Below are 27818 nucleotides of genomic sequence, written 5' to 3'. Positions count from 1 at the left end.
TTGATCAATCGAAATAATTAAAACATGTATTTTTGACGAGATGACCTTACTTTTGGGGTGATAACTTTTTTTTCATTTTACTCGTCAAATTTATTTTGGTCGAAATTATATAACCTAACATTTTCATTGGGGTGCCCGCCGAAAACTTTTTTGGGGGGCAAATATTCCAACCCCTGATCCGGTGGTCCCCTATCTTTGGGGACTCAGATTTCCGCCCCTTGCTCATGGTGAAATTATCCGTTTGCTCCAAAACGCCAATTTTTACTTAAAGTACCCCTTTTAGACTTTGCCCCCCTAACGAAAAGCGTTCCGCCGCCACCCCTGTCTTGTTATGAAATACCGGGAAAATAAAAGATACCCGCCTGCAAACGATTTTCAACGTGCAGCGTGCTTGGTGGTAAGCGATGAATCCCAATAACCGTAGTATGAATATTCATTATACAGCATAAGGAGCCTTGAGGCTCCATAGGGTTGATGGGGATAAGCCCAACGAAGCTTTAGGTTTACTGTGTTGTGGGGTTATATAATAGGGCCTATGGGTCCCGGATATGGGTCATTGAACCCTGGGGGAGGGGGCACCGTGAGCCCCAACTAGGGTTGAATGCATCACTTTTATATGGGATAAGCCTATATAAAAACCAAGGAGTGGAGCCCCCTCCACCCCCATCCGGGTTTAACAATATTTGGGGTAACAGCCCCCACCCCCTCCCGGACCCCCTCCCTTCCTATAGCCAGTGCACCTGATTAGCTCAGATCTTCACGTCAATATCCCACCGTATAGTATACGACCGATATACGAACCCAAGAAGAATATGATAGAAAAATGATAGGATACGTCATTTATAATGAATATTCATTTCTAACTCCGGTTATTGGAATTCATCGCTTACTGGGTATATGGTCACGGACCATGATAGGTCAGGTGACCCGATCGCGGTCATCGGTCACATGATCTACATATATGATCAAAGTCGACGACGCCGCGACGGATTCATCATGACTATAAAACGTTATTACATGTAGCTAGATTTTAGAATCTTTTGACGTTGGATGAGCTAACTTATTTTGTTCACGATAGAGACACATATCTGATGTCGTTCGCTCTGGCTGCTGCAGATTGTGAGGTGAAATTTATAATAGGCGATTTTATTTTTATTAACCTTTTTAATGCGATGTCCGATGAGTGACGGATGAGCATGTCCATTAACCTTTTTAATGCGATGTCAGGAGACAGGAGTCACAGCACAGTCACAGATTGCTGATTCATTGCCATGGCATGGACAGGCCACTCATTCAATGAACAAGGTTATGATTTAACCTTGTTGTCTGTTGTATCTCCATCCGTGTGTGGCAAAATAAGGGTGGCAATCTTTGGCTTATTTTCTCTTTTTCTTTGGGACAACTAGGGGCCTACTTGATTTTTTTTACACTGTCAGTTTCCATGACAGCTCTTCATCATAATAACTTGGCTCTTTAAATTTGATCCTTAAAAATTATTTTTTTCTCAATAAAAAACAGAAATTTAGAGATGAAAATGTTCTTGCCATTATTATTAATTATTAATAAAAGTAGAGCTCAGAGGGCATCACTCATTCCACTTGTTCACTGCAACCATCTGGCCTGTGGATAATCTACAGGTAGGACTATGGTATGCCAATGCTGTTGTACAGTGCGTCCCAGAAAAAACGAAACCGAGATTTAGCGATCATTTATCATTACTTAATCATAAATAAAATAGACAAATGACCTACCAATTTAAAGCTTAGAATCTCCTCTTTCATCTGATATTACATACATTATTTCTCATTCACGCATGAGTGAGCAAATACAATTTGAAGAAAGGATATCAAAAACTCATTTGGCGGGGGGTATCTGGGTTTCAAAAAGAAAACCACATTTTTGAAAAGTTCAATATCTCCTCTTTAATTTGATACCTAAATTACAGAAAATGGTCAAGAAATAAGAAAGTTCTGGTCATTTGAAATAAGGCTTGAATTTCAATAATTTCATAAAATGAAGAGGTTCTCCAGGCTGGCTTTCAAACTCACTCGACACTCCGTTTTGTTGACGATCAGCCATGCATTGAATCTTTTGTTCACCATGTGAAAGCTTCTGTGGGAAACCGGTGAAAACACGTTTATCTCATGAAATTATGGAAATGCAAGCCTTATTTCAAATGACCAGAACTTTTTTATTTCTTGACCATTTTCTGTAATTGAGGTACCAAATTAAAGAGCAGATATTTAACTTCTCAGAAATGTGGTTTTCTTTTTGAAACCCAGATACCCCTCGCCAAATGAGATTTTGGTATCCTTTCTTCACATTGTTTTTGCTCACTCATGCGTGAATAAGAAATAAGCTAAGTAATATCAGATGAAAGAGGAGATTCTAAGCTTTAAATTGGTAGGTCATTTGTCTATTTTATTTATGATTAAGTAATGATAAATGATCGCTAAATCTCGGTTTCGTTTATTCTGGGACGCACTGTATAGAGCACACACTTTAAAAAATCATTAGAATATCACTTTGTGACCAAAATTACTAATTTTCATACATTTTTAATTTCTTTATCATTAGTAATGTGAGAATAATTTTTGTATTCACCAGAGCGCTCAAAAACTTGAATTTTGGGCATATTTTTGTGTACGCCCTCTAATGGTGGAAAGTAATATGGCAAGAAAATTTTCATATTTTGATCTCTATTTTCAATTAAGAAAAAATGATATAAAGAATCAAATTTAAATAAGAGCCAAGCAGTATGAATTAACAGGTCTAATGGAAACTGTCAGTGTAAAACAAATCAAGCATTTGCCCCAAAGAAAAAGAGAAAATAAGCCAAACATTGCCACCCTTATTTTGTCACACATGAAGATATAACTGAGAACAAGGTTATATAATAACCTTGTTCATTCATTCTGTAAAAAAAATATGCCCAAAATTCAAGATTTTGAGCGCTCTGGCGAATACAATTACAAAAATCAATCCCAAGTTACTAATATTATTAGTAACTTATTAGTAATAAAGCATAAATTGCAACTGTATGGAAATTAGTAATTTTGGTAACAAAATTGATATTTTAATGATTTTTTAAAGTGTGTGCTTTGTACAGAATTGGCATACCATAATCCATAGTCCTACAGTGTAAATTCCCCACAGGCAGGGTGGTAGCAGTGAACAAGTGGCAGGATGGTTGCAGTGAGCATGCAAGTTATGGTGAGAGGTAGACAGCTGGCAGCCGTCTGTTTCGAGGAGTTTTTTAACTTTTTTTTTAAATTTCTACTCGTACACAGACGGCTCGCTATCGTGCAGCCACCATTAGGGGACTTGTTGCAATGCAAAATTGAATGAAAGTGGCTTTCAGATTGGCTAGCCTAGGAGGTGGGAAGGGGGACTGGGATGATTTTGGTTTATTATAGTTGGTTATTTCATGGACCGAATGACAGACAACGCAAAGTGTCAGTTTGCTCCCCCTTTAAACCACTCATTCAGTCAACAAGGTTGTGATATAACCTTGTTCCCTGTTACCATTCCCTGTTCACTGTTGTAAAATAAGGTTGGCAATATTTGGCTTATCTTCTCTTGTTTTGGGGGACAAATGCTTGATTTTTTTACATTGCCAGTTTCCATTACGTAGAAACTTGATTCTTAACTACATGTAAATTGAAGTCTTTTCAATATTTTTTTTCTAAATTAAAAACAGAGACTGAAAAATGACAATATCATTGTAGTAGTTATGTTATGGCCTTTGATATTTACTACTCTTCTTCATCTGTATGAATTTTGTAAATTGTATTTTATATTATTTATAAATAATGTTTACTTTATATTTTGTTATTTTTCTATTTGTAAACTTTCACTCGTGTATTTCAATAGTTTTTTTTGCAATAAATCCAATAACAATTTTTTGAAATTTTACTTTCCACCAATAGAGGGCCTACACAAGAATATACCCAAAATTCAAGTTTTGAGTGCTCCGGTGAATACAAAAATGATCCCCATGTTACTAATGAAAAATAGATTGCAACTGTATGGAAATTAGTATATTTGGTTCCAAAAGTGGAATTTTAATGATTTTTTTTTAATGTGTGTTGTATAGATCTACAATTAGATTCCTCACACTCCCACAGCCCACAGGCAGGATGGTAGCAGTGAACTAGTACTTTAAACCATGAATTCTGCTAGGTAATAATTATGTGTTTTTATTACTTTCAGGCCAGAGACAACATTCCAAATATACACCATGATATCTATATCCTCCAACAAGCATTTCTTCCAGCCACTCTCGTCATGCAGCACTAAACTGATCATACCCACCCTCATTATTATAACGGCATTATGCATTCAAGTGACCTCCGGCTTCATGACCCCTGACATGATACTGAAGTTAACCACCGCAGGGCGCCCTCCTATGACGCCCCATGTCCAGGGTGAGGTCTCCGGCAAGTGCAAGACGGAACTGGCTGCCGTCATTTCAGCAGAGACCTCTGAGCTTCTTCAGGGTGAGTTGAAAGTCCCATGTCAGACCACACTGATTTCAGGGCCCCTTATCACAAAGCTTAGCAATCATTGTACAAGAGTCTCTTTATGATTGATTGCACTGACCACAATGTTCAATTAGTCATAAAAATCAAGCGTATAATCAATTCGGTATATAGGCCAAATCTCTAACTTCAGGGTCGACATTGCGCACAGGCGACGGTAGCACACAGTGCCAGTGTACTGTAATGTGACTGTGATGCTTCAAAAATGAAAAATATATGGCAAGAATTCACCAAAAACGGTCTAAATTTTGCAGAGAAATATGCAGGCAAATTTTTCTCCCACCTCCTGGACCCTCCCAAACAGATCCGCGTCGGCCAGTGCTGGATAATCGCATGCGGTGGGTGATTTCAAGTTCTGTGTTGGCCTTGGTGTTGGTGTTAGTGTTGAAATTTCGATTGCTTCCCCTAGCTCCAAAACTTATTCATAGTTTGTAAAACTGATCCAGATCACATTATTAACATCTCAACAACTAGTGAGTGACTTTTCAGGACCATCCTCATTTTATGTTTGGTGTTATAATCGTGTAAAAATTGATCCAACACCAACACCTAAAGGTCAACACTGAACTTGAAATCACCCATTCATGCACTTACATGTAGGTTCTAGTGCGCGCAACAGATGTCAACTTTTTCCCCATGAGGTATTGCAAATTTTGGCCTGTCCGCTGAAACCGATAGACGGTACACAATTTTGTGAATCCACCGAATTGCTAACCTTTTTGTTACGGGGACCGGACTGATGAAAGCTTGTACTGTCAGTTTAGAGTCAGCTTTGTTGGTATGATAGATAATTTATAATGGCCCTGTAGCCAGCAGGATTTTGGTTGTATTCCAGATGATAGGATCAAACTTATACCCCTTTCATAAACCCAATTATGCGGCTAATAGCAGCATAATTTGGTCGTAAAATTGGAGGAGGACCAGAGTAATCTGCATTATTTTGATGTTGCTATTATCCGCATAATAGCAGCATCAGGACCAGATTTTGACTTTATGAACGCATTTCCAAATAATGCGGATAATTGCCATGGTGCGGTCACAAGGTCACCCTTTTCCAGCACCACCGCATCGGAGGGGGCGTGTCTAGTTGTCATGACGATTATCCGCCTTTTTTAGGAGGGGCGCTCATAAACATAGTGCGGATTATTTTCGGAGTTTGTGAACGCAATATATATTGAATTATACGCATTATTCTTAGGCGGCTAATTGGAGGATGGGTTTATGAAAGGGGTATTACAGTCCTGCATGGCCTTGGGAAGTAGGAGTGCTGAAGTGCTCCAAGATTTTCTCTGTCAATGCTGCATGTTTTATTATTTTGCTTGTCATATTTCTCCAAATCAACCCTCACTTTGTTGTGAAAACCTTTTTTTGGCTTGTAAGATTTATATCGGCACCCCCAGTAAAAAAAAAATGTTTCCACCAGCGCCCTGCTGTCATAAAAAAGACTTCAATGTTTCATTCAATATAATTTTTAACCTAAGGTTTATTCACTTCTTTATGTTTAATCATATATGTTTTGTTGTTCGAATCAAATGAAAACGTAAGGTTATTCTCTATGCTGCTATTTCCAGATCTGGAAAGAAGCTGGTCATATCACTAAATTTGATAATAATCGGCATTTATTTTAGCAGTGAATACATCTGAATAAGTTTGCGGTTCATTAGCTGATCGAATATGCTACATCGCGCAATAATAATGGAATATATTTTAATACATTAATCCCCTCCCCAGAGTTATGTGTTGGTATTACTTACTTGAGCTGCCATTGCTGCTAACCATAATTGTGGAAAAAATCCTATTTATTTCTTTTCATCGTATTTTCAATCCTACATGTAGAAACCCATTTTTCGTTCAAATTTTCAAAAACGTACCAGAAATCTTACAAGTCTCAAAAGTTTCTAGTGCGAAAATATTTTTCAGTGTCACTTTCCCCTTCAAAATTGTACTAAATTGGATAACATCCTACTAGTTGGCAACTCTATAAAAGCTTATCCGATGTTGCTGATATACATGTAGGCAATCAATGATTATGAAAAATAGCCCCCTAAATTGTTTTTTTGACCCGAATTTGAATGCAGTGGTGGACTCGTTTGGGAAGCCGGAGTCTGGTCTACTGGCTGGCAATGCAGTGTGGATGGGGCACTATGATGAATGCAAGAGCATTACAGGATTCAACTTCTGCATGTCCTATCTTCATCTGACGCTCCCCCAAAACAGCTCCATAGTTCCTAGTCCTACAGGCGTAAGTAGGCCTATATCACTACATTTCAATTTGATTTCAATTTAAAAATGAAAGTCATCTTTGTTTTTTAATTTGTGACTGGTCAGCCACCCCAAAACCATTGATAAGTCGCCCGAAATGGATTTTGAGTTTTTATCGGATTTTGAGATTTTTATTGGATTTGAAAGAGCACATCTAAAGCTTTGAAATGACATATAACTTTTCAGGATTGATCAACAATTTATGTGATCCCCACCACTACTTGATTGAATGGATAAGAAATTCAGCGAGAGTTTGAAAGAATTTGAGGAGAAAACAAGTTTCGAAGTCTTTGGGGGCAGAGTGGGGATTCAAAAAGGGTCTGAATTCAAGAACTAATCCAATGCAAAATAATACACTGCTATTGAGTTTTGCACTAGCGCTAGTATATATATCAGACAAATCTGAACTCATAAATTCTGACATTTTTACCCATTTTTTCACTGTTCCTGCAGCCAGATTTTTTGGAGCATACCCCATTCTTAATTCTTATACATAAACAAAGGTCTGGAGCAAAAATCATTCTTTTGTCCACCGTGTCCACAAGTAGGGCATTTTTTACGCTAACAGACCAGACTAATTCGCTCATGAGAGCACGAGATGTGCACACTGCATTTACACATCCCACTGAAACTTCCAAGTAGTCCGGAAACAAATGGTGGTAGACGAACTGTTGTATCCTATCCTTACAGCTTATTTGTACATTAGTAAGAAGAAGAACTACTCTTTCAGATTTTCAAGCCAATTTTTTGATTTTTTATTTTCTGAAGACCAAATTACTATTTTACCTGTTTACAGAGTATCTTCCCCCCGGCAACTTATTGCTGGTTTTGGGGGTCAAGCTACTTTTTGAAGTTTCAATCTGGGTCTGCACTTGCAGATGAGTTTGCCACCTGGAAAGGGTTGAATTTTCAATTGGTAATATAATATTCGTTATGAATAGATTTTATTTGCTTTTAATTTGATACCATGTATTCATGATGATGATCGATTTCCATCTCATTTTCAGCAAACACAGTTGATGTGGGGAGTGTGCGTTCCAGAATCCTGCTCAGACTCAGATGTACTCTATGCTCTGCAAGACCTACTTAGTAAGTAGGTCTTATTAGTACTACTAAAAACAATTAACTCTTCATGCGTTACGTTCGCATTATTGCACATCCGTAGCCGTGTTTCGTTCGCATTTTTGCACAACCACACATTTCCCATAGACGTCCTCTGTCCCATTGTTTTTCGAACAATTGCATGCCCCGGAGTGTGCCTAGCTACAATGTATAGCCTGACGCTTTTGTATACCGTACATGTGTACCGATCGATCGCGCGTGCGACATTACTTTAGCGTTCGACGGATTATCTGGGGGATTATCGCAGTTTACAAATTACAGAATCGTTGAGTTTTCCCAAAAATCAATACATCCTGATCACAGCCAGGAAGTTCATTGAAAAATGAGAGGATAAAATCAATAAACCCTCCTCACAAACAATACCATGGCCAGGTTTATTGTTAGGAGTCTGTGACTCATGGCACGAATGTGAATGAGACCCTAAAATAATGCAACACAAAGGAGGTTTACAGGTGAACGCATGAAGAGTTAATAGTATTCATTACAATGCAATGCAGTAACGATTTGTTGCGTACAGTAAATAGTGGCCACCTGTGTATAGTGGTCACCTGTAATACAGTGGCCACTTCAAATTCCACTGCAGGAAATTGGTGTGTTCTAGACCCTGTCTATAGTGTCCACCTGTCTAACGTGGCCAGCCATTTTGCATACCTCGGTGAATATCTGACCTATAGCAGCCATTGAAAATGAGCTTTGCCGAAACTTTCGGCTCCAAAAGTTGTTGAATATAGCACATGCGCTTGCTCTTGTAGCTGCAATTATACATGAATATATCTCCAATCTTACCGCCATGAATACATCATTTAAAAGCGCTTTTGAAAGTTCCCCTAATTAGCTAAAGGCCGTTAAATAACTTCTATTTTCATTTGGATTTCCTTTCATTGATATTTTACAGATGTAGTCGAGGCTCCCTTTGATATCTCAGCTGTGAATGCTTCTTCAGTCTTATGTGCACAGGATCCACCCGCTCCGTACGATACTGTTGGTTTTATTGTAACGATGTAAGTTAAAACTTGCATACTTTTTAAAAACATTTTTCAGCTTTTTTTATTCATAGAAAATGGTAACAAATGAACAATAGAATACAAAATATATGTCAGTCAGAAGATATGAGTAGGTAAATAATTCAACATGTTTGAAAGTCTTCTTGAATATTGACTGCAATAGTGCTACAGAAAATATAATATAAAATTGCTGCACGAGAGAAGAGAACTGCAGAGTTGGTTCATATATAATGAAACACCTTGGCCACAATTGAGAATGTTTGAATGCTTTTGACATTAAAAGAAGAATCACAACTTTGAATACACCTAATATTTCAAGGAGGTACATGTATGGGAATCAAAGCCCAAGAATGGGCTGCAAGTCGTGAATAAAGTCATTTGTGAAACAGCTTTATGAATGGTTCACCTACTTGGTATGTTCTAGTTGTAGTTCTTAAGGAACTTTTGAGCTGTTTTTTTTTGGGGGGGGAAGGGGGAGCATCACCCTGAGGTACAGTGTAGGACATGCAGAAGTTGAATCCTGTGTACTTTTTTGTCACATTTTTTTCTTTTCCTGACAATTCACTAACCTTATCTGAACAACTCTTTAATCAGAAATAAACCAGGGGGATGTTTTACAAAGATTTAATTATGACGTAAGTTGCACTTAAACGCTGATGCATACATGATATGCAACGCGCAATCCTAGATATTCAGTAGTGCGCGTCTTTCATGACACAAGCCTTTCGTACCACTCACAACTCTGTATTTAAGTGCGACTGATACTTAAATCAAGTATGAGTCATTATTTTTGTGAAACACCCCTTTGGAGTCTTAATAGCTCCACCTCAAGTCCTCGTCTACTCATATCTGGCTAGGACCATTACCCAACATGCAGCGTTCTGAGGGGTGTAGTCTCGTAATAGAGGCACACTTGAATAATAGCATAATAGCTTCATCATGATAGGCATATTTCAAAGCAAGATATTACGTAAGCTTGCCTTACATAGCAGGATGAAGAAATTGAATAGACCAGGTGAATAGAACAGCACACCAATGAACACTTTATGAAGGTATTTGTTGCATTCCTACTTTGAATGCATATCATAGCATGTTGCACAATTTCCTTGGCAAACTGTGCATTGTTTTTTTTTGTGTGGATGTAAATGAACACCACAACTGAAAAGAATATATGAATAATCAAAACATCAAAGTTGGTGCTTATCTCATTAAATTTTAAACCACCAGGCCACTTTGGTACAATTGACCTTCCTCTGATCATGCGTAGAATCTTTTGATCATGCGCAGAAAGGAACTCCAAACTGGCTTATTCAGCACTCAGTTCATTCATTCCACACTGATTTTGTTACCAAGTACTTGTAGCTAAAGCAATTAATTTTCTCCCCAAAATATTTTATTTTGTCTGTATGAAGAAAATCATAGGCTTATAATAATAATGATAGTAATTACATTTCTGGAGAGCTTATAACGCTTTGTTTGTATATGCTTTACATCGCAATTATTATTACCCCATTCATCGGATCCCGGCATGCCCACACACAATGTATGCACTTTCTCCACTCCCTGGGGAGGAGCATTCCAGCCAGAGTTCCAAGAGAAGTGATTGGTTAACATTGGTTTGACTTTAAAAAAATCTGAGCTAGAAGGTCAAACTTATCACCTGTGTCTGTGATATGTTACAAAAATGAAGCCCAGAAAAAATTGCGTTCGAAAATAATTATTTAGTGCTTCAAAAATTGAAATATAAAGTGACCGGAAACACCATCTTAATTTCATCCCATACATTTATGTGTACTATTTAGGCGTCTATAAGACACCTACTTACAAAATCGGGGTTTGCCTTGTAGTTTTAGCTTTTCATTCTCAATAATGGTTGTTTTCAGGGTTTATTAGCTCTAATACATGCACTTGTACACATGTTTCATCTTGGTTTAAGAATTTTTTAAATCGGCTGCTCACAAAATTAAACAATACCTTTAAATGCTAAGCATACTACAGAGGCTTTCGCATTTTACTGGGATTCTATTTAACACCTGGGTGGAGAGTGGCAAATTGTGGAATAATGCTTCGCTATTAAAAGGATAGGCCATGGTGGGATTCAAACACAAGACCCTTTCATTGCAAGGCAAGAGTCAGAAGTGCTACACTACGACGCTTCCACATTTATTCATTATTCATTAATTCGTTCTCTGTATCATAGATGGTTATCTCAAAATGTATATAAAGACTAGTTATTTATAACACACAGTCAATGAAAAACTACGTGAAACAGTGGTCAGCTTGCTCCCCATTTAAATAAAAGCACCATTCTTTGTGATCCGTAGGGCAGTCATAGGCCTACTAGGGACTCTGATGGTGCTTGGGGCTTTCCTGGATACCACCTTGCGATCCGTCAACTACAAGGCCCCGCCCACCAGTCGGCAGCTGGTTATCAACAGGACAACCAACGTGTACCCTTACCAGAGGGTTGGGAGCCCCTCAGGGGATGAGGGGAGGGGCACAGCTGGGGAGATGGAGGTGCAGTACCTGGAGGAGACACCCACAGGTGAGCTTATACAGTTACAAGTGCACCGTGTACTACATGTGTCTGCAGGCATGGGATTTTTGTGTGGATCCACAGAGTTTTGCGAACGTTGAAATCCTGACCATAAATTATTTCCACTTCTGTTTTTTTTCTGCAGATTGTTTGTTCTAGAATCTGTGTGGCTCTGTGACTGATTTCTGTGACCTGACTATAAATGCCTAGTAAAATAGCACTCGCACTAGCAAACTACCTTTTGTGATGGACATGAAAGACGAATGTCAGAAATTGATTTAATTAATCTTGAGAAAGTACAGTTCTTTCAGTCATCATTTGGTGTTGAAAAATAGTGAAATATAAAATGACTGGGAACAGCATCTCAGTTATATCCCATACAACATGTGTTGCATTTATACTCTTCTATTGGAAGTAAATGATGATTTTTATGTCACAGATATCGTTAAAGGTCAAGTCTACCTCAGAAAAATGTTGATTTGAATCAATATAGAAAAATCAGACAAGACTGAAGAATTCATCAAAATCGGATGTAAAATAAGAAAGTTACGACATTTCAAAGTTTCGCTTATTGTTAACAAAATAGTTATATGAACGAGCCAGTTACATCCAAATGAGGAGTTGATGATGTCACTCACTCACTATTTCTTTTGTTTTTTATTGTTTGAATTATACAATATTTCAATTTTTACGAATTTGACGATTAGGACCTCCTTGCCTGAAGCACAAAATGTTGAAATAATGGAATTCCATGTGTTGAGGGAAGAATGAAACTTATTTCAAACAATAAAAAGCAAAAGAAATAGTGAGTGAATGACATAGACTCTCTCATTTGGATGTATCTGGCTCGTTCATATAACTGTTTTTTGTAAAATGAAGCGAAACTTTGAAATGTCATAACTTTCTTATTTTACATCCGATTATGATGAAATTTTCAGTGTTATGATTGTTGAATTTTTCTCTTTTTATTAAAATCAAGTTTTTGTTGGGACTTGTCATTTAAGTCTTCTATTTTGTTTATTTTTTGTAGCATGCACCAGGGCCTGGCAGCAGTTCCTGTTGTGTTTTGCTGTTAATCGCAACCTCAAGAAGCTGCTCTCGTCAAAGACCGGAGAGGGCGGTATAGGCTGCCTCAACGGCATCCGGGTCATCAGTATGACCTGGGTCATCTTGGGTCATGTGCCACTCTTCATGATTTCGGCCGGTATTGTTGGTAAGTTGGATTTCTTGTCCGTGTATTTTATTTGTAGAATGGACATACATGTATGGACTTTGCAGGAGCTGAGGGAACCGATGACATAGCCTTCATTTTTGGTGTCTGTGGCTCGTATTTTTGAGACGTGTTAAATTTAAAGGGGAATCCAACCCAAATAAAGACTTGTTTTTATAAGAAAAAGAAAAATCAGACAAGTTAATAGGTGAAAGTTTGAACAATATTGGACAAACAACAGGAAAGTTATGAATTTTTAAAAGTTGTAAATATTGGTAATCACTATACCCATGGAGACTTCAAATTGGCTGCATATGGGATGTCATAGTGATGTAAGGCAAGGACTACTCTTCCATGTACTCCAATACATATTATGGCTAAAATGTCATTTTTCCCTAAAGTTTTATTTCAAATTATATTTTTTCTTTCATGAGGACATAAAACAATATACTACCAGGATTATATTTAGATTACTGCCCCAGGGGAATAGGTACTTAGGAGAAAACCACAAATCCCTGATAATAAAGTACATGGCCTATGGGAAAGTTGTCCTTGCCCCTTGTCATAATTTACTTACCCAGTTGCCAATTTGAAATCTACATACTATTAGTGATCTCAATTTTAAAGCAGCTATAACTTTCTTATCGCTTGTCCGATTTCTTTCAAACTTTCGCCATTCTGTTTAATTCATTTTTCTTCTTCCCAACACAACATTTTATGGCCAAGGCTGGATTCCCCTTTAACTCTGGTCTAAATTTCTGGTTTTCCCCATAGATAACCAATTGTGACACAAGTATATAGTAGTACAGATTCCAGCTTATCTGTTACTAGGATTATTCATAACTGAATTACTTTTCTTTGCCATTATAGCATGGAGAAAGAGCACAGCAAACACACAATTTTCATATATTCGACTGCCCATAGTTGAGCACAGAGTTTGACAATGGTCTAAGTCGTTAAAACTGCACTTTAGAATATTTATTTCCAATTGGTCTAATGTAAATTTGTCCAATGACCAACTCTTCTGCTATCATGTAGTCTACCGTAAGTTTGTCCACTATCCACATAGTCTAATTGCCATTTCGTCCACTCACCTTTTCGTCTAATAACCAGTAGGTCCAGTAGCCATTTAGTTCATATACCATTCAGTCTAATTGGACTAGGTGTTAATTGGGCGATATGGCTGAAAAAAATTGGGCATTAGACCAACTAATCATGAGACGAAATGATCATAGATGAACTGTCGATTAGACGGAGTGATTATTGGACCAAGTGGCTGTTAGACGAGTCGTTGATGAACAGAATGGCATTAGATTAGATGAAGTTGTACAGTATGATGTGTGGGGGCAAAGCTGGCCTGTGCCCCCTTGAACAATTAAAATGTGTAATGCAAATATGCCGTTACAATTGTCAAATTTTTCCTCGGATGGAAATGTGTGCCCCCCCCCCTTTGGAAAATTCTGGATCCGCCCCTGGATGGAGTAGTACATATACCCCATTTCTTTATCATTATACAAATATTTAATGTTTATGAGTGTAATGGACAGAATACTTCATAAGGTGAAAGATGAAATGATCCATTCAACGAGGCATAGCTGAGTTAAATGGATCATTATTTCATCTTTCACCAAATGAAGTATTCTGTACATTGCACAAATGAAAAACATTCATTATTTAGGTTATATGACACCTAAAAAAATGTGTCTTTTTTTTCAGATGAAATTCATGAATTTTGATGCAAAACATGCTCATGCAGTGCGAGTTTGGTCTGTTGGATTGTTACGTCATTACAACATGCGCACTGCTGGTGCATGAGCTGCAGTCTCGGTGCGCGAGTGCAATGGACAAAATCGTCTGGATCCAAAATTGCACGGTTGATGACATCATTGCACAATGGGTTGAATGAACGATATCAAACAAACAATCAAATCACAATGATCTATCTAGGTGTCATATTAATCATAATAATAATATACATGTAGGTATATTTACCCAGGGAAGCCGCTTCAGTTCCGAAAACTGTTCTCCCAGCGGGCCCTGCTATTATTATTACCCCGGCTTTACCTGGGCTGCCTAGGCGCTCAAAGCATTCAAGGAATTTCTTCCTACCGGGTACCCATTCATCTCACCTGGGTTGAGTGCAGCACAGTGTGGATAAATTTCTTGCTGAAGGAAATTACGCCATGGCTGGGATTCAAACCCACGACCCTCTGTTTCAAAGTCCGAAGACTAATCCACTGGGCCACAACGCTCCACGTGTCATAAATTTGTTTCCATTATTTTCATTCTTACAGGGAATCCATTGTATGCCTTCCAGTACACCAGCAGGTTTGGGATTCAAGCAGTGGTTAATGCTTATTTCTCGGTCGATTCTTTCTTCTTTCTCAGGTAATTTTGGATTGAATTTCATTATAAACTCTTGAATACTCAACTCTGTAAATTTCCATAGGCTTTGTACAGTGACCATCCAGTTCAAGTAACCGATAATTGATTGAATGAATATGTGTTATTTTCATTATCATGCAGTAAAACCTGTATGTGTGAAGATCACCTATTTGGAGACCTGAAATGCTTCAGTAGGCCAAATGTCTATGGACCAGATTACATTTCTTAATAACAAGTGCACACCTAGTTCCAAATAAAGCATTTCCATTTATTTAAAATTGAGGATAAAAGAGCATTGCAGATTAATTGCCTTGCTCACGGGCATAGGTGCCGCGGCCGGGGATCGAACCCCGGACTTTCCATGTATAGCAAGGCACCTTAGACCACTCGGCCACGGCACTTCCTAGTTAATAAAGCCATACTCATGAAAAGGTAAGAGAGTGCCTTTATGATTAGGTTATTGTTGCGAAAGGATTTTTACGTGAAAGATATGATAGAAGAGTGGGGGCATCGTGGTCTAGTGGTTAAGACTCCCTTTTCATCTGTAATTATTGTATAACTGGGGGTCCTTGTAAGTTTCAAACAGGTTTAAAAAAACATTGAAAATGGGTTTTAATATCTTTGTTACAAAAGTTTATAATTGTGATACTTTAATTTTAGCGGCCTGCTGGTTGCCTACATGTCTTTGGGCAGGATGGCAAAGAGCGGCGGAAAGCTACCTTGGTTTTGGTTTTATTTCCACCGGTACTGGAGGTAAGGATTTGTGTTTTATTTAAATTCATTATAAACTAGCCTTGAGGGTGACATGAAATATATTGCCCAAAAGAGAATCATACTGGCACGAGTCTGAAGCAAAGGTGATAAGGTTCTTTTTTAAAGGGCATGTATTTGATGTTTTCTAAAAGAGCCAGCCAGCATTTTTATTATGATTGAAATTGAAGATCTAGAGCAAAAATCATGGAATGTTATATCGTTCCTTTTAATCCGTATTCAACTCAAGGGGTGGGAGTCAAATTGACCCTCGACAAATTTGACGCCTCCACTGCCGCTCAAAATGTTTTAATGTGTTCCTATAGCCATGTTCTTTTGATAATCAAATGTCTCAAATCAGAAATCAACTTCTGGCAAACATTCCAATGAGTGTAAAAATTAGTTCATGGATGATGATGATGATCAACAGCATTCATATGGCACCATTTTTCTGTTCAAAACATTCATCGTGCAGGCTCATCATCCAATTAAGCTAATTATTTCACATCTGCAGAAATAAGTGAGTTTTGACGGACGATTTGAAGAGTTCAATGTTGTCATTTTCATAGAGTGAAGAAGGGAGGTATGTCCAGAGGCGTGGGGCAATAGATTGTTAAAAGGCGCGGTCTCTGTATTCCTTTAGGTGTGTGATGGGTACATGACAAGTGACCCCAGTACCAGATGAGCCGAAGCCAGGACGAAGACGGCGTTCTATTAGTTCATGGATGCCGATTGTTGGTAAACTAATTGAATGCATCAATGGTTAGAGACCTACATGTACATGCAACAAGCATGTTTTATTTCTGTTCTCTCTCTCGCCAAACAGGTTAACTCCTGCTTTGGGTATGACCACTTTGATCTGGCTCTTCCTAAAACCCTATCTGGGATCAGGACCGATCTGGCAGTCCAACGTCTCGGACCCGTTCTGTTCTCGGGACTGGTGGGTCAACCTACTGTACATCAATAACTTTTACCATAATGATGTAAGCATAATCAGTTTTTGTGATATATCCTATATTCTCATTATATCTTACCTATATCGTACATCAATAACTTTTACCATAATGATGTAAGCATAATCAATTTTTGTGATATATCCTATATTACTTCTATTATACTTCTATATTACTTCTAATATTATATCTTACTCATTGAACAATATGTACCCCTAAGAAAAGTAATATTAAATGACAAATCTCTCCTGGTAATTTAAAAATTTAAAGATAAATTCCAGTTTTGGTAACGATCTCAAAATGACTTTTTACAGAATCTAATATAATGACCACCCAAGTGTCTGTTTGTATGAATAAAAAATATGTGCCAAAGGATTCTGAAAGAAATTGTGTAATTGCTGAGAAATAAGCAAAATAAGTGAGGATTCCCTCACTTCCTTTATTCCAGCAATATCAATCAGGTCTTTATTCCAGCAATATCAATACACTGTCCCACGTCTGCCTATCTGTGTTGGTGATCTTCAGTGTGATCATTTTTCAGCGTAGGTTTCAAGCTTTCACAAAGTTCAGTTTATGTAATTGTACCAGATCTAGATCCTCGATGATATACTGATGATTAAGCCTGGTTTTACCGACTTTCTCATGAAATCAGTGTTTACTGCAACTACTGGCATTTCTCTTTAACACTTGGTTCTTACGTGATCATTCTTTCAACTTACCTGATACTGTCAAGCAAGCTAATACTGTAGAATCATTTAAGTCCATTTTGAAGAAATTCCGTTTTGTAAGATAAGATGTGAAAAGGCATATGATGCACCACGCCGTACACCGGGGTACCGTAGTACCCCGGGGTACGGCGTTGTGCAGCGCCATCTCATGTTGTAATAGTGTACAGTTACATTGTTGTCATGGTGATCACAGTCGTACGATCGGTGCGACAATCATGACAATGATGGGGACAATGATCACAGCGCCTATTTCCTTTCTTTGATACAATCTTATGCCAATAATAGTAAACAAATAGAATAAAGTTATCATTTGCATGCATTAATTGTTACAGATCACTAAAAAGAAAAAAAAATCTGTACAAAACATTAAAATATACTTGTACACATTTTTGGTAACCCAGCTAGGGTACAGCGCAAAAAATAAAATAAATAATTCAACAAAATGGCGGATTATTATTTGGTACCCCAGGGTACCAAATACTGCATCATATACACATGTACCTATCATTGATTTTGTGCTCCTCGGTAAACAGGTTAAGTCCTTCTTTTCTTCTTTAAAGGTTCACAGAGACGTGATGATATTACCTCCTTATGCACTATATGAGCAATGTTATTGTTATTATTAATTCTGTTTCTTTTATCCTGTCCCTTGCTTCATATGAAACAAATATATACCATGTACAGGAGGGAAGCCTTTCTTTTTTTTCTTCATTTTGAATTAACTTCTTGTTCTCATTCATGAAGACTTCTAATGATAATACATGTACGTGCACATTTCTAATTACAAGTATACTATCAGCCAATTAAATTGAAGGATTTCAATACCTTTAAACTGTTATAACATATTTGTTATTATAGCAAGCTTTATGAAATTGGCCCCAGGATATGGGGGTGCTTATTGCGATATGTAACTACTCTAATGAATCGACCACAACTCAACCGCAAGGCTTGCACAGAGCAATACGACTGGGCCTCCACACATATTTCTTTTGGTTTTCTCTTCACTCTCAGTGTATTGCTTGGGTATGGTATCTAGCTAATGATATGCAGTTCTTTATCATCAGTCCTATTCTACTAATCATACTACACAGGTGAGAGTTACATGTATTATAATACACTTCGTAGTAAGGCTTATTGTTACATGTAGGTATACAAGTACCACATTTCTGCTGCTGCTACTACTACTACTACTACTACTTATACTACTACTTATACTACTACCACTACTACTAATTCTACTTCCACTATTAATACTTCTACTACTACTACTACTCCTACTACTAGTAAGACTACTTCTACTTCTACTACTAATACTTATACTACTATTACTACTACTACTACTATTATTACATCTACTACTACCACTACTACTTCTACTACTACCAACAATAAATGCTTCTATTATACACTACTGCGACGACTAATACTACTTCTACTGCTACCACTATAACTACGATTACCACTACTGCTGCTGCTGCTACTACTACTACTACTGCTACTCCTACTCCTACTACTACTAGTAATACTACTTCTACTTCTCCTACTACTTCTACTACTATTACTACTACTACTACTATTACATCTACTACTACCACTACTACTACTACGAACAATAAATACTTCTATTACTACTACTGCGACGACTAATACTACTTCTACTGCTACCACTATAACTACGATTACTACTACTGCTGCTGCTGCTACTACTACTGATAGTAATAATAGTAGTAGTAGTAATGATGATAAAACTAGTACTCCTACTTCTATCACTACTAGTAATATTACCACTACTACTGCCATTACCACTTCTATTCCTACTGATATGCCTATTTCTAGTTCATTTTCTATACATCTTTAAAACTTTCTCATTATTTCCCTCATTCCTTCCATTCTCCCTCTCTCTTTCGAGAATCCTAGTACTCCTTACAACAAATTCATGTTGGGTATGATGACTAAATACAGATGGGTTTTATGTCACATTCTCTGTTTGATAAGATGGACTCTAAACATCATTCATTCTTTGTACAAACAGTACTGTTATCTGTTGTGTATATTTGTACTGGAGTAGGTGCAAATTGTATATATATATATATGTATATATATATATATATATTTTTTTTTTTTTTAAAGGGGGAATGAACTGTGTATGGTCTCTCACTGTCTGTATGTAATAAATACATAGTCCTTAAAATACATTTTCAGATATCTACTAATACTACAGAGAATAAATTGACATTAAATTGTTTTGCTACTTGGCCCGGAGGGGCCACTTACATTGACGAGTGGATACCATGCGCGACCAAAAAAACACGTAAAAAGGATGTCTTTTACGATAGGGCACGTTACGTACGTAACGTGATAAGGGTGTCAAAAACACAAAAATAATGAAAAAAGGGTATCTATTTCGCTAGGAAAATTACGTGTTTAGGGTCGAATTTGCGGGGATGATAAAACAAAATTAAAATGTTTTATAAAGGATGTCCTTTTTGCCCCAACACTTCGTGTTTAGAGTCCGATTTGCACGAGGTGTAGAAGGTGGGGTCGTACTAAACCAAATAAGGTTAAGCCGACGACCGAAAGACCCGTAACAATAAAACATTCCTGTACTTGTTTAGGGGTTCATTTCAGGGAATATTTGCCAATAGTATCGTTTTGTTTCCAATTCTTGTTAAGGGTAGGGTTTCACTCGCCAATACTTGTTAAGGGGTGCATTTTCAGAATATGGAAATTACGTGTTTAGGGTGCTTTTCGAGACCCCATGGTCGCGCATGGTATCCACTCGTGAATGGAAGTGGCCCTTGTGTTATCATTCAAGTGGATCTATATTACTAGACTTCACTAGCATTATGGGTCAGGAACTGGCCAGGTATGAGTAGTTGAGGACTCGAGATTGCGCTAATGGTTTGTATCTGCTGTAAGGTATATACATGTAGACCTTTATTTTTTTCTTTCAGGCGACCATTACTTGGACTGCTTAGTCTTTTTGGAATCTGTGTGGTCAGCTCAGTTACTACAGGTCTACTTATGGCAAAACACAATTTCTCTGTTCTTTTTCTGTAAGTGCAATGGAATATACATGTAAGTACTATGACTACAGGAACTCGTTTGAAGCTGTGGTCAATATGCATGCATATCGTACAAGTAAATGATTTGTTGATGGTGGTTCATTCTTACCAAAATTGAAACCCAAAGTGAATATGAGATATTTAACATTCACATATTTTAGTAGACAGAGACTGAAAGGGCTGTATTCTCAAAAGAACAACAATATACGTCTGTTCTCATGATAAAGATAACACTGGATCGGGTGCTGGAAATGTGTCCCCAGGGACGCGATCTTATATTGAGTAAAGGGGAAAGGTGCTTCGGGGTCATTCAAGTTGAATGTGCAAGCAGCCAAGGCACAGGCAGCGGAGAAGCCCAAGAAGGAAAAGGAGAGGGCTAAGAAGGAGAAGGCCAAGGCGAAAGCTGCAGCCCAGAAGGAGAAAAAGCAGAAGGCAGCCGCCGCTAAGAAGGCAAAGGCAGCACCCAAGAAAGTGAAGAAGCCAGTAAAGAAGACTACTGAGAAGAAAGAGAAGAAATCGACACCCAAGAAGGCGACCAAGAAGGCAGTAGCCAAGAAGCCAAAGGCTTCGAACCCCAAGAAAGTATGTTATAATGGTAAAGTGCAGAGCCTGGCCCCCGATATAAACATGACAAGTAGAACCATATTCTTGAAAGAAATATCTCCCATTTTCATGATTCTGTTCTCGATGTCTGATTTGGATAATAAAAATATTGACTGTCTCTTCTTCAGGGAAACATCAAATATATATTACCCTTAAAAGAACCATATTGCCCGCATCTAAAGAATCGGGCCAATATGATTCGTTTGTGGGCAATATATTTGATGTTCCCCTCAAGGCGTTTTGCTGTAGCAGCTGCCAAGACGTGGAATGCTATCCCTCTTTCAATAAGAAATACTTCCAGTGTTCTTGGCTTCAAATATTCCCTTTCATAAGACATACCTTTTTCCTAAATAATTAATTTCCCTTTTTATCTTGAATATTGTGGTAATTATTGCAAATGTCAAATTAGTATTCAAATATTGTACGCGCTATGGTACTTTTGTTGTTAAGGCCATTCGATAGTATATCATATTTTTCTATCCAGGATCACTTTATTACAAGAACTAATGCATAAGGGCCACCTGCGCATAAAGGCTGCATTTGTCATCTCTCTTGTGTGGCTTTTATACATGTGTAACTTTTACATTCGGTGTCCTCTTCTCTTCACAGTGATGCATCAAATCCAAATCCACCAACGGATCAAAGCCAATCCTTTACACAGGTGATCTACGCTAAACCTTACTGCCGCATTGCACCTTATATGGTTGGCATGGCAATGGGATACCTTCTTCATAAAATCAAGAAAGACAATGTCAAACTGCATCCGGTAAGATCAATTCATTTCTCACTTTGTGATGTCATCATTCACATCGATTTGTGAAAGAAGTACATGTAAATAGCCCTTTACATGAACAAACGTGGGCTCGTTTCGTAAAGACTTGTAATAATAACAAATGCACAATTTTTATAACAAGTTTGCTATCAATCTAATTGAATGCTTTTCTATATCTTTCGAGCTATTTTTTGAAAACTTTTTGTCAGGGTGAACTGCACATCGAGGGACCACCTTAATGCAACCCGTAGTATATAACAAGGGAAAAACTATAGAAACTGGTATTTCAAAGGAATGCGTGGAACTGATTGGCCCCTAAAGTGGTTTCAATTGTAACATACAAAAACATGGACTAGGCAGACTTTAAGTTCAGATACCCCTATGTTATGGCATACACTAATAATTTAGTCCAGTATTAAGTGCCTACTTTAATGAAAGTAATAAAAAATAATATAGCGCATATGATATCTGTGCGCTTTACAGATGAAATAATGAAATAATAATTACAAGAATTGATATTGACCATTAAGTGTTCATTGGTGATTATTGAGAGCATAATAAAGGTTTACCAGTCGTTCTTAAAGCCTCTTTTAACTTACAGACAGCTATGAAGCACCCACTGGGTCCTAGAAGATTGAATTATATCACTGTTTTATGTTTCTCTTTCAAAAAACAGTATGTTGTGGTGATAGGATGGGGTGTTGCTTCAGCCGTAGGAATGGCGGTGGTATACGGGTTGTACGGAGGTTACAACAATCATCCCCTTAGTACGACGGAGAACGCCGTCTACATGGCGCTATGTCGGTTTGCTTGGGCCATCAGCCTCTCCTGGGTTGTGTTTGCCTGTCACTATGGATACGGAGGTGAGTTCTGAGCCATTCAGGGGAGGAGGGGGGGGTGTTACATAGATTTGAGTGTGACTTTTGAACTTGCAATCGATCGCAGGTCAATTTTGGGTCCCCAAATGAATTGAAAGTCCTGCTCTTGCAACTGATTGATGGTGTGCTACTTGCATCAACAAATGCAAATTGATTTGCTTCAGTTAAAATGGAAAGTCAAAAGGGAGCTACGCTTTCGATCCTGACAAACATATAAAGTGGAACAACCATAATATAGACCACAGACAAGCTACAGCAACATTAGAAACAAGAAGACAAAAGGGGCAATAATGAGTAGATCAATCAGGTTAGTGAAGGGGATGAAAGAAAAGGAGTTGGCAGACACAAAGGGAAGTTAGTGTAAGGCCAAAGAAAGACCTCAAGCCAAGAGGGATTAAGATAATGAGGCAGGCAACATCAAACAGGATCTGGAACAAAACAGTGACAGAGGGTATGAGGAAGAGATGACGAACAAGAGAATTAGTGAGAGGTGGGTCAAACAGGTTACAAAGAAAGGCATAATAAACTTGTGCATAAGAGTGGGGAAAAAAGGGAAAAGAATGGGGAACAACCGATAATGTGCAAAAGACATATAAGTATATATGATAAAGCATTAAACAAACTAAGACAAGAAGGTAAGTGTAAATATTTATTTATGAATATATCCCCCCCAAAAGAAATGTATATGAAAAATATAAATGGACATATGGTGTAATTGATATGATTGGCCGGAGTGGGAAGTACTGGTTGGTAAATACCACCTCGATAATTTTTGTTGAGGATATATGGTTAATACTTGAAAATACAGGGCAATACTTAATTATGCCTCTTGAATATTTCAGGTATTGCCTTGGTGTTCCTCAAGCATATTCTCGCATTTTTTTTGTACCTCCCTGTACGTCCTTAGACCTTTGCAACAATCAACAGGTTTTTCCCAGAATATCCCACCTGGGCGCGTACCTCAATGTCCGGGGGAATTGCCAACCCAAAAAGAAAAACACGACTGTGACTACATGTGGGGGTGTCGTGGTCTAGTGGTTACACATGTCGCCTTTTAATCAGGGGGACGTGAGTTTGGATCCCAGCCACATTGTATTGCACCCAGCACCTCATAAATCTATGTTGTTTCTATGTAATGTCATTATTATTACATTTATATTTACACTGTTACTATTCTGATATCCAGGTTGGATCAACGACTTTCTGAGTTGGGAGTTGTGGATACCGATGAGTCGCCTGACATATTCGGCCTATCTTCTTCATCCTATAGTCATTATAATCTACGGCTACAACTTGACCAACACCTACTTCTACTCCATCTATACCCTGGTAAGGCTCTGTTTAGCTACTACACCCATTGAGCTCTTTGCTCACGCTGACTCAGGCTCAGACGGGGGGGGAGGGAGGACAAGTTGTTATTAGAATTATTTGCATGGTTATTTTTTTTGTTCTTATCACAGTAGTGATACTGTAGTAATACTCATGGGGGAAGCATCTTGGTGTAGTGGTTCCGACGCTCACCTTATTAAAGATAAATTCCAGTTTTGGTAACGATCTCAAAATGACTCTTTACAGAATCTAATGTAATGACCACCCAATTGTCTGTATGAATAAAACATATGTGCCAAAGGATTCTGGAAGAATTTGTGTAATTGCTGAGAAATAAGCGCGGATTCGGTCACTTCCGTCGGTTCTTTATTCCAGCAATAATAATACACTGTCCCACGTGTGCCTATCTGTGTTGGTGCTCTTTAGTGTGAACGTTTTTCAGCGTATATTTCAAGATTTCACAAAGTTCAGTTTATGTAACTGTACCAGATCTAGATCCTGGATGATATTCTGACAATTAAGCCTGGTTTTACAGACTGTCATGAAATCAGTGTTTACTGCAACTTCTGGCATTTCTCTTTAACATTGTAAACCTTGTAAACACCTGGGTGACATGTTCGAATTTCACCGCTGTCTAGCATTCTTTGGGAAGGCGTCAATCTACACTTTGTCACTCTGCACCCAGGTGTGGAATACATATGGGAGAGAGCATAAACTGAACGATGCATTAGTAAAGATAATTTGAAGATATTTTTTAAACATAATTTTGTACACTTTGAGGTTTTGTTGCATCTCTTGTGTGATAGGTGACAGAGTAATGAGTTTGGGAAATAATTACTATTTTAGTATTATTACTACTTATTTTATTGCATAATTTTAAACTTTTACCAACCTGAACAATTATTTATGGCAAGCTTTAGTCTCCTCCTACTGACTTTCTCAAACCAAGTAATGGCACTTGGCTCAAGATGGTACTTGGCTTGTGAAAGTTCACAGGAGTGGACAAAAGCTTGCCATAGTGTGTCCCACAAAAAAGGAAACCCGTTTTCAGGGATAGATTTCACAATTAATAAATGTTTTCACTATTAATTTGATACTCATAGCAAGAGTGGAATCTCATCACTAATTTGAAACCAACAGCTTAGCAAATTGTTCACGTATGGCAGATGACAAAGAAATATTGAGACATCAGAAAGGATTTTCGCAGAAACTCACATGTGACTCTGAATCCACTCTCATTTCAGGGATCAGTGAGATAAAATTAACATCAAATACACAAGAAATACTGAGCCGATCTTGGAGTAAGCATGGTCGTCGTATCACAAAGCAATCTTGTCCAATTTTTCTGCGCAATCTGGATTTGGCATTAAAATCTCAAACTAGTCTTGCTCATAAATGCGTGAAGTGTTCGTCACATATCAGGTATCAAAGTAAAGAGGGATAATTGAATTATATGATTATGTAAATGAAATATAATTCATTAGCCTTTGAGGAAAAAAAGACATGGGAATCCTGGGGCTCGTCTTAAATATACTTACGATCGATCCAATCAATTGTAACTGTGGAAATCCATCAATGTCATAATTTCTTTACTAGAAATTTGCACAATGTCCTTTGTAAACAAAGAGAAGCACAGTGAATTTTCAAGAAAACAATGAATCCACAAATACACATCCTAGTTCGAAAATATTTTGAACAAACAGGCATAATAGACATTGACGTTGCTGGCTGTCCATAGTTGTGATTGATCGCATCATGCGCAACTCTTTGTAAGACGGGGGCCTGGTTTTCTTTTTCTGGGTCGCACTGTATAGGTTACCATCCCCCACCTGATTGGATGTTTTCTGTATTATTTTGTTCGTTTTCTTGCAGGCATTCGAGGTTGCTGCCTTCATAGCCCTTGGCTACATGGCTGCTATCTTGATGGCAGTAGCAATCGAGTTCCCATTTGGAAACCTGGAAAGAATGATCATGCCATCAACAGACAAGAAGACCAAATAGCTGAATGTGTATTCAAGATGGTGACACGACATATGCTCAGGCGACATTTGCTCCGGTCTTAAAATATCTCAGAGGGCATAGGGTTATGATTAGGATCCTAATGTTTTTATTAATAAATTATAATCCACTTTTATATAGTGCTTAATACATCGGAACAACGTGTCTACGCGCTTTCCAGATATATTATTACCCCGGTCATCGGATTCAATCACTCATTCCCGCACACAGTGTTTGCACATCCTCCACTCCTTAGGGAGTATTCCAGTCAGTCGCCGGTGAGGCGCACACAGTACTGGACAAGCTACAATGGCTTCCACATCCTACCGGGTACCCATTCAGCACCTGGGTCGAGAGTAACAAAGTGTGGATTAACGCCTTGCCAAAGGACGCCAGACCGCAGTGGGATTCGAACACATGACCCTCTGTTTACAAGGCGAGAGTCAGAACCACCACACCTCGCTTTTTGGTTCAGATTAAAGTAAGGATGAGGGTTTTTTAATTTTTTGAGGTTAGGCTTTGTGTTTGGCATAACATGAAGGTTTTCCCTCAGAGCAACTGCCATGGAACTGTTATGATTCATGGCCTGTTATGTTTGACTTTTAGGATACATTGACACGACGTTTGCTCTTGCAACAGTCGCAACAGGCTTTATTTCATGTAAGATGTAGGTTTAAGTATTGCAAAAGGGTTTTCTGATGGGTTTCGGGTATAGTACAATGTTGAATCCGGGGTTGGAGTTGGTCATTCCATCAGTGTGTCAAATGTATGCCAGAGCGATTGTCGCTTGAACAAGTGTCATGGAATGATTGTAAACATGTTATTACTTATGTGTACATGTAGTTTAAAGCCTCTTGATTAGAAATTGTCAAATATGAATGTTCGTATTGTGATGCAAATTTGACAATCAAATACTGGTGCCAAGACTCTAGACATATAGGCTCATGTCAAAACATATTCTGTCGTTTCATTTTGAGTTTGTTGATAGATACATGGTTATTTTTTAATATCCACGTAGAAAAGGAAATCTTCCATTTTCCTTTTGAATTCTTTAGCGCCATTTTATTGATCCCTGCATAAAACAGTGGGTGTTAATGTTTGCAGTGGGAAGTTTATTGTAACATGTAGCAATTTCGAGTTTTGTCAACTCGATCTTAGCACATTCCTCATACAGTTCCCAGGGGCGGATCCAGGATTTTCCAAAAGGGGGGGGGGCACATTTTCTGCAAGGAAAAATTTGACAAGCCCCAAAAAAGGTTTTCAAGCAAAAAAAAGAATAAGGTCTTCACTTTCAAAAGATATTGCCATCTTTTCATATACATTTGATAATAATCCCAGATGTACGAAGAGTTTCTAAAAAAAATCTAGCAGTTATGGGCTATATTTAATGATTTACAGGCAAATTATATTTTAATGGCTTGATATTCAAAGCATAATTGATTAATTGAAAAATGTTTTTTTTTGGTACTATTCATAATTGAATTTTAGAGATTACATCATGTGTAATCTGCTTGCCAATTGTTGTCGCAATTGCGCAATCATCGACCGAGATCAGGGGGGGGGGGCTGCTTTTGCTTTTATTTGAGAAAGTAGCCAAAAATCACTGTAGTGTTATGGAATTTTGAAATAATTTCAGAAATACATGTACATGTATTCATCACCTTTTATTTGTGAATATGCTA

General features: G+C 37.9%; 1 protein-coding gene across 2 annotated transcripts; it reads left to right on the top strand.

Moving 5' to 3' along the window:
• Window positions 1-943: 943 nt before the first annotated feature.
• On the top strand, window positions 944-27818 carry LOC121414218 (nose resistant to fluoxetine protein 6-like). 2 transcript variants are annotated; one of them, XM_041607314.1, is made up of 16 exons: window positions 944-1124; window positions 4213-4499; window positions 6620-6783; window positions 7811-7892; window positions 8821-8926; window positions 11254-11474; window positions 12496-12678; window positions 14970-15063; window positions 15721-15813; window positions 16637-16793; window positions 18503-18582; window positions 20446-20547; window positions 21769-21925; window positions 22608-22794; window positions 23996-24138; window positions 26011-27818. In XM_041607314.1, the coding sequence occupies exons 2-16, from the start codon at window positions 4241-4243 to the stop codon at window positions 26137-26139; spliced, it is 2157 nt and encodes a 718-aa protein (XP_041463248.1). In that variant the 5' UTR covers window positions 944-1124; window positions 4213-4240; the 3' UTR covers window positions 26140-27818. The 2 variants fall into 2 exon arrangements, with proteins under 2 accessions (XP_041463248.1, XP_041463249.1); XM_041607315.1 differs by lacking the exon at window positions 944-1124 and adding an exon at window positions 1218-1305.

This window comes from Lytechinus variegatus, chromosome 4 (genome assembly GCF_018143015.1).
Source record: "Lytechinus variegatus isolate NC3 chromosome 4, Lvar_3.0, whole genome shotgun sequence".
Lineage (NCBI taxonomy): Eukaryota > Metazoa > Echinodermata > Echinoidea > Temnopleuroida > Toxopneustidae > Lytechinus > Lytechinus variegatus.
The sequence above is the reverse complement of the archived record's forward strand: the minus strand, read 5'-3'. Positions and strand labels throughout refer to the sequence as shown.

Excerpts from the sequence above, each read along its gene's own strand:
- LOC121414218 (XM_041607314.1), top strand. The coding sequence starts at position 4,241 with ATGATATCTATATCCTCCAACAAGCATTTCTTCCAGCCACTCTCGTCA. Across the intron at positions 7,893-8,820 it reads TGCTCTGCAAGACCTACTTA|ATGTAGTCGAGGCTCCCTTT; the intron begins GTAAGTAGGTCT and ends GATATTTTACAG. Across the intron at positions 15,814-16,636 it reads TATTTCCACCGGTACTGGAG|GTTAACTCCTGCTTTGGGTA; the intron begins GTAAGGATTTGT and ends CTCGCCAAACAG.